Below are 10,604 nucleotides of genomic sequence, written 5' to 3'. Positions count from 1 at the left end.
CCAGGTGCAACTGGAGTGACGGGTCCACGACCGCCAACCCCCCCCGGGGGGGTCGGGGGTCACTCGGCAGCGAAACCAGACTCTCTCGCACCCGGACCGTCAACAACCGCCACTGAGCATGCCGGGACGGGCCCTTGTGACGGGCCCGCCGCGAGAACGCGCGCCAAAACGCGCAGACTATTATTGTCGGCCGTTGGGGGGCCTTTGCGGACGAGGGGGGGAGGCGTCCGGAGCGCGTGTATATATGTTGGTTTTGCGGAATGGGGTATTTATTCGGGGGGGTGCGCCGGGTTATTTTTTTTCTTTCTTCTTCTACCTGTTTCCTGTTGTTGTTGTTATGGTTGTCATTGTTCTTGTTAAAATTACGCGAGGCACACACGGTTTTGGGGAGGGATGCACCTTTATTCTGATTTTGTTGCAGCCGGGGACGGCTGCGAGCTGTACAGGGGGGGGTGATGTAGAGGTGTAATGGTGTATGGGCGCGGATGGCTAACAAACACAAGGGGCGTGGTTAGGGCCGTACACAGAGGAGGTGCTCACACCGACGTCCGCACCTGCATCCCCCACGGGCCCCTCCCGGGGGCCGAGTACTATAAAAGGTGGTGAGCCGGAGGGCTCGAGGTCGAGTATCAGCTTAAACCAGCGAAGACTGAAGACCAGCTAGAATAGGCCCCGGAGCTCCCCTGGCTCGCTGTCCTTGTCAGGGCCGACCAGGGCAAGCCGGTGGCGTGGCCCCGAGAGCCCAGACTGACGTTCTTATAAGAGCCGGTCTGGAGACTCAGGGTGCCGGGATCCCAGCTTGACCAGGGCTGGGATAGGTAGCCTCCCCTAGCTCCGTAGTGGAGGACTTGGGCTTAGGTTAGCGGGGTTAGATGTTGTGTCTCCCTGTTAGCCGAGTAAAGGGGACGATAACCCCTTAAGTACTGTGTGTACCCGTTACTGTGCACAAGTTGGTGTTAATAAATAAGTGTGCCTCCGACCCCGTCGTCAAAGCCTCCTGAATACTTACTACACATTCAACAGCTGATTCACTCACACGTACCATCACGACCTCGCTGATCCGCTAATTTACATCTGCTCCATGTGCTGAGAACTGGACTCTGCACCTGGGGTGACCGATCCTTTGCATGTGCTGCACCAAAACTATGGAATGCCCTGCCACCAGTGGACTCTGCACTATTTATATTTCTTAACTCCGTGCATGGCTCACTGAGATCCTTGAATGAATTGCACCAGAATTTACTTTGAAACCAGCAGTGGTCATGTTAATCTCTGCACGGTGGATGGGATTGATGACATTGCTGATCTCCAGATAAGAGAAAATCTGCCACCAGATTGCAAAAACTGTGCAAGCGCCTTCTAATACTTTAGATGCATGCAGACAGGGGCGTACTGTGGGGGGCGGGAGTACGCGGCAGCATTATGCCACGCATAGGGGGCCCAGTCGGCCACAAGGGGGCCCCGAATCAACAGATAAACAAGTACAAACATGTTTAGATAAATTATTAAACTAAAATATGAGAACAATATATACACAGCATAGGTATAACCGAACATATTATTTATACGGGTTAAAAACATCCATAGCTATTTCAGTAAAAGTGAGTTGGGTGAAAGGTGGGAGGCCCACAGTCATATCTTGTATAGCCCCCCAGTTGAAATAGGGAGTTGCGCCCCTGCGTGCAAAGCATTGCCCAACCCAAAGCGGAGCAACGTGACGCCGATCGTCGCCCGCTGGAGGCTCTTTGGCGACGTCACCGAGCCTCCACACCGCATCTCGTGACAGAAACGCGCAAACTCCTCCCTGCTTCCGAGCGGAGCGCCGCGAGCATTTCCACAAAAACCTGAAGCGCCATGCCGTCCCCCGTGAGCCTTTTCACATCCAGAAAGCCACGCGCCCAATGTCGGAGTCGGGCTCGGGGCCGATACCCAGGATCACAGTGTCCATCGTGGCGTCGTACTTACTACTCCACAGACCCTGTCACTTCCACCAGCCTCGGCGACGATTCGCAAAGCCATCGTTTATCATGCTGCTGCTACTGCTGTCACTGCTACTCAATCAGAATAATAATAATAATGTATATCTTGGAGAAATTCGATGAGCTATCAAGCTCTTTTTCACAGATGTCCAGTAGGGGTGAAAAAGATGTCCAGTAGGGATGGGTTGTCACTGCTGTCACTGTTGCTGCTACTGCTGTAGTTGTGAGAGCAGCAGCAGCAGCTGCCGTCACAGTTGCTTCCACTGCTGCTGTTGCTACTACATACATTCTCCCAACCTGGGACCCACGAGCTTGAATCTGCCCACTTGCAGGAGCAGCAGCAGGAAAGCAGTCGCGGCTCGGACTGGCTTCTCGCTGCGGCAAAATCACTTCACTGTGTGAACAAAACCACATGCGCTTTATTGACGAAAGCCGGCGGACATGTAAGATGCGCGGAGGGCAGTCTCCGTTTTAATCCTCGCGACTACCGTCTCCATACGACGCTGATGGCAGCGGCGGTGATGGTGTGCCGCCTTTGCCGTGCTTCAGCCGCCGGTGCGCCACCAGCTGCGGGCCGCGCGAGAATCCCCCGTCGTAGTCAGCGCACGCCGCCACGGGCGGCTCTCCGCTGTGGGTCCTCCGGTGCCTCTTGAGGTTGGGCACCTGGGAGAAGGCCTTGCCGCAGAGGTCACACTCGTAGGGCCGCTCGCCCGTGTGCGTCCTGCGGTGGCGCGTCAGGTGCGATGCCTTGGAGAAGCACTTTCCGCAGGCGTCGCACAAGTGGGGCCAGCGGCCTGACGCGTGGACCACCGCGTGCTTTTTGAGGTCGGCAGGGCTGGCAAAGCTCCGGCCACACTCCTCGCACGGGAACGGCTTCTCTGCGCCCATCGCTGCGACATGGGGTGGGGGCACCGTCACACCCAGCGGCTTATTATGCCCTTGTGAATAATAAAAGTATCAATACGTTGTTGTTATTCCGCTTGTTTACCCATGAAAACCCGGCGGAGGCACCATCACACCCAGCAGCTTATGCCCTTGTGAATAATAATAAGAAAAATACGTTGTTGTTATTCCCCTTGTTTACCCAGGAAAACCCTGGTTGCTGAACGAATACAGCATTATCAAGTCGCACTCCTTTACACAGAAAGTGCTTGCCACAAATGAACCATGATACCTCACTGATCTCGTCAAGGAGCATAAACTATCATCACGTAAACTCCGGTCACCTCGCAGCAGCAGTGGCTTTTGGTTAGCCCATTGAACAAAGAAGGTCACCACATCGTGCGGTGCTTTCGGATGCATTTGTGCAGCCGTCTGGAATGCTCTTCCTTCCGATATTAGGAAGCCACCGGAGCTATGCACTTTTAAATCTTCATCGAGATTGAGAACTCATTTATTGTGTTTAGTTTGTTGTCCTTCCCCCCGCACCTCCGATTAGCACGGTCAGCTACGTACGGTGAGAAAGAAGTTCAACATACATACATATATAGTTTGTTCATGGGAATCCTGCCAAGTTTTGTCAGGAGGGGGCAATGTTGTTCTCGCTGTGGGTATTTTCCCCCATTGAGTCATTTTCAGGTAAATTTAAATAATCGGTTTGTTGCGGCCAATACAAGTTACACTGTACGGTGTTTTGTTAGCTCTGGGAGGAAGCCACAGAACCCCGAGGAAACCGTCCACAACTGGGTGAGAAGATACAAACTCCACACAGAGATAGAGGTTTTTGGGTTAAATCGCGTAAATATAAACGTGTCTTCTTGGTTCTTTCGGTAAAGTCATGTAGAAGGGAAGTAATAAAGTAATAAGAATAAAACAATGAAATAATTCTCACGACGTTTCGGCCACAACGCAAGCAGCCGTCCACAGGTGAAGAATGACCTGATGACAGCTGCTTGCGTTGTGGCCGAAACGTCGTGAGAATTATTTTATTATGTTTTATTTTTTATTATTGTATTACTTCCCTTCTACGTGACTTTACCGAAAGAACCAAGAAAATGAATCCCTGCAGTCACGAAAGCTTTAAATCGAAATTTATAAACGTGTCGTTAAATTCGCCACCACCCAACAACCAATAAGTAATGTTTGTCACGTAAACAAAATGTGCTAATTAGTTACCAGTTCAGCACAAAGGTGTGTTCGAGCTTAAACCAACAACATTTACAATTCGAGTACAACGTTTTTGCCAATAATTACAACCAGCTTCATCAAGCGATAGCCAGAGTTGTGGAGAAATCCTCCTGCAAGTACGTTTAACTTATTTCGTACCGTACGTATCCAATCGTGCTAATTGGAGGTGCTTCATTTATCACGTGATCAGTGAAGATTTGCTGATGTATTCCTTGTGTATGGTTGTAAGCCATCGTGCACCCCTCAGGAATTACGGTGAAACGTAAAACACAAATACACTACGTGGTAGCGTAGCAGTTAGCACTACGCTGCACTACGAACCCCGCGACCTGAGCTCAATTCCTGCTCACGACCAACACCAGTGACGATTATCTGAAATGGTTTCTGGGCCTCCCCTAGGTCGACTCAGCCTCCACTGAGCACCTGGTGCGATGTGTTAATATCGCCACTTGGGAGACAAAGGCGGCTGGGCGTGGTGCTGGCCACCCACCCCGTCGTGTGCCGTGCCGGCCTTCATAGGTGCTCGCCAAAAGCACTTGGATCTTTGTCTTTGCATGACAATACCAAGGCATAGTAAACCTGCGTTATAGGTTATACTATCTCTATGTGAAAAGCAAGGAAATGTCACTGGTATGCTGAATGTAACCTCCACAATAGCAGCATTTGCTATGAAGGACGACTGGCCTATGTTACCAACTGTATACATGTAATTCAAATTAACGGTTTCAAAATGTTACATTATTTTCAGTATGCCCGTTGCCCTCCACCTAACGAGTCCATATTTTACGAGGCTTTACTGGGACGTCTCCTGACCCACCAGCATCTCAATAACGTCCCTTACCACCACCGCTTAATGTCGCGCTGCAAACCCTTTTGGGCTACATGTGCTCAACCTGCAAGAATGTAACTTAAATCCTGATTATGATGATGACGATGATAAAAGCTTGGAAAGCCAAATGGAGTTGACAAGAAGTCACAACCAAACACCTCCTTGTGAAAGACCCGATGCCGCAGAAGATCCCTAGGTTTTTTTGATCTTCCGTGGAGCTTATAGAGCTACAACCCGAAACAGGATCCACTGCACAAACCACGGCAGCAGATGTGGACGCTTGATCGTGCACAATCGAAAAAAAGTAAAATGCTCCAGCTGTGTGCGGAGCCTGTGGTCGCCCACAACAGACGGTGGAACAAATAACGACGACTCAATGCCCAATCCACAAATACGAGGAGGCATCGTCATCACAGCAATGATTCGCCACTGCACATTACTCCCAACGCAATTATCCGACCTGACCACCTCAATTCAAAATTGTAGCCGTTGCACATCGACATCAGCCATATGAAGAAGACCGCATCGTGAAATGCCTGACATCTCTTTACCGAAGTAGATTAGAACGTCGTCGATGTTCTGTGCTTTACCTCTCAGAGACTCGTAGGAAGAAACGGCTTCAACTTGTTCCAGCTTAATTCTGTTCCACAGGTGGTTTGCGTTTGCGCAATCCATGGATAAGGTCAGCGCGTCGTCTTCACCCGCAGCTGAGCAAGCAGAAAGGAAGCAGCTTCATCACGTAACCTCAACCAAACAGTGCCCTGGTGACTTGAGAGTGCTCATTCAAAAAGTCAACTTACGATCGTCTTGGAACAAATTAAGCCCTTTAACATGTATTTTATATATTCGATTAACGATAATTCCAATTACCGATGGTTTTCGTGGAGCCAATTGATATCATTCACTGAGGGATCCACATTTCCAGTACACCCACAACATAACCAAACATTTAACACGTAGGCTTTCACGACCAATATCATCCATAATACAGGTTTTTGGGGTTAGATCGTGTAAATATATAATGTGTCATTAAAACCCGCCACCTCCCGACGCAACCAACTAGTAAGCGATGTCACGTAAACAGAACGTGCCAATTCGTCACTAGTACAGCACACCGGTGTGTTGGAGAGCCAAGCCACAACATTTATAATCTGAGTACGGCGTTTCGCCAGTAATTACAACTAGCTTCATCAGGTGACAGACAGATTTGTGTAGAAGTCTGTTTCGTTCCTTATATAGCGGCGTAGATGTGGTGGCCACACTTCTGCGCTCTTTCGCAAAGTAGGAGGGGTTAATGAGTCAACGTACATTATGCATGTGTATTATGCGAGCCCTTTGATCATGTCCTTCCTGTCTATTGTGTATTAAAATAGCCGTACCAACGGTAATCCCTATTGAAGTATGGTGCCCTTTATAGGCATGCATTTAAATTATGTATTATTTGATGATTCGCTTCTACGCAGCACTAAGGCAGTAGTTATCCGAACAGTTAAAATTATTTGTATTTCTTTCAATTTCGATAGATTCTCTAAGTAGTCTTTACCAGTAGTAGCTAGTTTTGCACAGAACTTCAACATTATCAAAATCAATCGAGTGTCCTTATTGGCACGTGTTCTGCTACTGCTGACAGTTGTATTTGGGAGTATTCAATATTTCTCTGATGTTCTTGCATCTCGTGCTGATCATTCGTCCTGTTTGCCCAACATAACATTTACCACACGTGCAGTTAATCCTGTACACACCTTCTGTTGATAGCTTCAGTAATACATATTTTGTACCAGATATTAATTTCTGTATTTTATGTACCGTGCTAAATTTGACATGGATGTTTTGTTTTTCCAAACATCTGGCTAGTTTATCAGTTACTCCCACAATGCATGGTATTTTTATCATTTTAATTACTTGGGCAGTTTCAATGCTCATGTTATTTGATTTGGTATTGGCATTCAATGCCCTGTTGATTTGTGCTATACGGTAACAGAGTGTGGAGCTTCTTCGTGTTCAGCCGCTCATGTAAACATTCATCTTCCAACTGCTTCGAAATCACGAGAACTGATTTTGACACACCACCACCCAGCAAGATTTTCTGACCGGGGTTGCGAATTGCGGGAAAATAAATAATTATTGGAAATTTTTGTTATTTTTACTGCGCACCATCAACGGTGTACCGCTAATACGTTAAAATAAGCTCCAACCATACACGACGCGCCGCAGTTATTTACACTGCCTCGATAGAAATCCACCAATGGGTGCCGCTTACCCGGGTTGGTCCAGTCAGGAGCTTCGAAAGCCTGAGCCGATGAGGGGGGTTTAAAGTTTCCAAACTCTGCGCAGTTAACTGAGAAAGAGAAACCAACAATGCCCTTACAGTTGAAGTCTGTTCAGAAACCCACAGCACATTTCCCCCACCTCATATTAGCACGGTTGGTGACATTGGGGTGCGAAAGAAGTTTAACGCACACATATACATACATACAGAGAAACCAGAAACAGGCGCCAAATATCAATTTACAATACTGGAACAGGACTCCGGGTGGACATGATTAAAACAGCTCACTGTTACTTGAGAGTTCACGCTCGTCCGCTTCACCGAGGTTATCCTCCGTCGTGGTGCTCCGCAACCTCTCCGTCTGCGGGGTCGTCCGGCCGCCGTCCAACTCCCCCAGCTTCTGCGCGGAGAGCAGCAGCTCCCGGCCGAGTCCGCCGAACAGCACCACCAGCACGTCCAGCAGGTCGCCCAGCGCCGTCTCTGACCGCGGCCCCTCGGCCTCCGGCAGGTGCAGCGAGCGCACGACCTGGCGCAGCACGGCGTAGAAGCCGAAGGGCAGGCGGTCGCGCGCCGCGGCCAGAAGCTCGGCGCGGACGTGGCCGTCGCCCACGCAGGCGCGCAGGACTCCGTAGTCGCGGATGCCGAGCTCAGAGTCTATGGCCCGGGCTACCTCGGCATTCACGCCCTGCGCCTTCAGCCACGCCGAGAAGTCCACGCACGAGTCCACGGCCAGCGCGGAGGCCATCGGCTCACTGTGAGATGAGATGGTGCACGCACTCAGTGTGTGTGTGGCGTGTTACCTAATGGGCCATCTGACCAACAAGATTCCAATACAGCCCGCCCAGGTAGGTGGCTCAGCGGTAGAGCGAACGGCTCCCAATAATAAAAGTTGCCAGTTCAAGTCCTGGTTAATGGTTGACTCAGCCCATCTTCCGTCCCTCCTGGGTTCATAAAACGAGTACCCCTTTGTGGGGAAGTGAACAGTGGTTGTCCTTTTGGATAGACTCACCCCGCTATAGGAACATGAACTTTCCACCGCTGGCTCAGAGCTGTAAACAGGAGATGAGCACCAATGCCTCAACGCACATTTGAGCAGCAGGAGTTCACCCTGACCATCCCACCAGCAAGATAGTGACAGGCGGACTGGAGAACTACACAAATATCTGCAGCGCCGATTCCAGAATTTGTGTCTTTGGCGACTCAACCGATTCCTGGAACTCACTCTGCGATATCAGCGTTGTCTGTTAGCCTCCATCACCACCTGGAGGGCCGTCCATCTCATTGGGCTCCCATGTTCAAGATCACACAATCAAGCTGCGTATGTGTGAATGCCTTTTTGGCGGTAGTGTCGCGGTCAGTGCTCTACTCTACGAACCTGGCGACCTGAGTTCGATTCGTGCTCTTGGCCAACACCAGTGACGATTATCTGAACTGGTTATGGGTCAATTCAGCCTCAAATGAGTACCTGGTACAATGTGTAAATACCGCCACTTGGGTGATAAATACGTCCGGGCCTGGTGCTGGCCACCCACCCCCTCGTGTGCTGCACCAGTATTCATAGACGCTCGCTAAACGCACTTGATCCAAAAGTCCGTTAAGCCTATATGGCGGATCTGTCTTTTAACAAAGCATTCACTGCGGGTATAATGACGTATTGCTGTTGTGTAATAGAACCCAGTGGAGGACTCTGCGTATTTGTCCAAAGGAATGCCTCTGCACGCCTGTGGAATACCCATTCCACGCCACCCCTGGCGGGTCTGAATCTGCACAAGAATGCAAGGCCATGCACACACACGCCTCTCTCCCTAGCCTGCGTACAGGCTTCAGAAAGCAGTCCGTGCAGTGGCAGTGATTACGGTGACAATACAATAAGCACGTGACAACGATTGAGGCAACGCTAACACGTGGCCCTGCTTGAAAAAATTCAAGCAAGTGACAGTTATTGTGATAATTCAAGCACGTGACAGTTCTTCTCACAATTCAAGAATGTTACAGTTCTTGTGACAATCCTAACGCGTGATAGTTCTTGTGACAATCCTTGTGACAAGAACGTAACGGTTGTGATAATACAATTACGGGACAGTTCGTGTGACAATACTAACACGTGAGACAGTTGTGAGAATACAAACTCCTTGACAGTTGAGACAAACCAATCACGTGACAGTTTATGTGACAAGCACGTGAGAGTGATTATGACGACACCAGCACGTGACAGCTGCTGTGACAATACAAGAGTCGAGTGAACGCGACCGACTCACTGAGACACTGGCGCGGGAGAGACAAAGACGGACGCTGCTCTGCGACCTGGAGGCTGCGGGAAGGAGTGGAGGCGCTCTCTGCGACACGTGAGAGAGAGCAGGGGGAGTGCAGGGAGACAGACGAGGGAGTGTGCAGAGAAGATGGACCGCGAAGCTGTGCAGATGCCGGAGAGTAGCAGTAGAGAGAGTGGTGCGTTGAGTAGAGAGGAGTGTGTAGAGTAGAGACGGGTGTAAGAGTGGTGAGGAGTGTGTGGGGCAGAGGACAGAGGAGATAAGTGTGTAGAGTAGAAACGGGTGTAAGAGTGGTGAGGAGTGTGTGGGGTTAGAGGAGAGAGGAGATGAGTGTGTAGCGTATGTAGAGGCTGTAATGCGGGGTGTAGAATAAGAGAGTCGGATGTCGAGTCGACAAGAGAGCAGTGTGCAGTGGGAAGAGTAGAGATATGTGTGTAGCGTAGTATGTGGAGGAGATAGTAGGGTGTAGAGTAGAGAGTGTTACGGTAGAGTGTGTAGAATAGAGAGTGTAGAGAGTGTAGAGAGAATACAGTGGAGAGAGTAGAGAGTGTAGTGTAGAGAGTGTAGACAGTGTAGAGAGAGTAGACAGTGTAGAGAGAGTAGTGTAGAGTAGGGAGAGTACAGTAGAGAGAGTATATAGTGTAGAGAGAGTGTAGAGTAGCGAGCGGTGTGTGTGGTGCAGAGGGTGCAGAGTGGTGCGGATACTGTCGCGAGTACAGTAGAGCGAGTACAGTGCGCGTGGTCTCCGCCTCCCTCGCGCCAAGGGGTCGCGGCGAATCGCGCCCCACGCGCGGCCCCCAAGAGGAGGCAGCGAGCCGCGGGTGCCGAGGGGGTCCCCTCCCTGGGTGGTGATGGCCTCAGGTGGCACTGAGCCCAGGGCCGACTCACCCTCCCACAGGGGCCATGTTATCCCATAGGCCATGTTTTTGTTGATTGTATGATAAAAAGTAATATTAAACCAAGATATATAATTAAATATTTTTATATCGCAAGGATTGGCACAGCGTTTTTTTAAAGGGGGAGAGTCGTGACAATGTCAATCGGTTTTTGTTCATAACGTTAAATAAATTAACACCGGAGATGAACTTTTCGAGATTTTTTCCTTGCAAAATTAGCAACAGCAGCATTAC

At 49.8% G+C, this 10,604-nt stretch overlaps 1 protein-coding gene across 7 annotated transcripts; it reads right to left on the bottom strand.

The window, feature by feature from the left end:
- Nucleotides 1-239: 239 nt before the first annotated feature.
- Nucleotides 240-10,280, bottom strand: LOC144941632 (uncharacterized). Of its 7 annotated transcripts, none has more exons than XM_078867955.1 (5): nt 9,463-10,280; nt 7,493-7,956; nt 7,196-7,273; nt 5,526-5,642; nt 240-2,869 (listed from the first exon to the last, which is right to left on the bottom strand). In XM_078867955.1, exons 2-5 carry the CDS (start codon nt 7,947-7,949, stop codon nt 2,451-2,453), a joined length of 1,071 nt encoding a protein of 356 aa, XP_078724081.1. In that variant the 5' UTR covers nt 7,950-7,956; nt 9,463-10,280; the 3' UTR covers nt 240-2,450. The 7 variants fall into 7 exon arrangements, with proteins under 7 accessions (XP_078724081.1, XP_078724082.1, XP_078724083.1 ...); XM_078867956.1 differs by having other exon boundaries at nt 7,499-7,956; XM_078867957.1 differs by having other exon boundaries at nt 7,526-7,956.
- Nucleotides 10,281-10,604: the final 324 nt, after the last annotated feature.

This window comes from Lampetra fluviatilis, chromosome 25 (assembly GCF_964198595.1).
Source record: "Lampetra fluviatilis chromosome 25, kcLamFluv1.1, whole genome shotgun sequence".
NCBI classification, from domain to species: domain Eukaryota; kingdom Metazoa; phylum Chordata; class Hyperoartia; order Petromyzontiformes; family Petromyzontidae; genus Lampetra; species Lampetra fluviatilis.
Note: the sequence above shows the minus strand (reverse complement) of the source record. Positions and strands in the feature narration are given on the sequence as shown.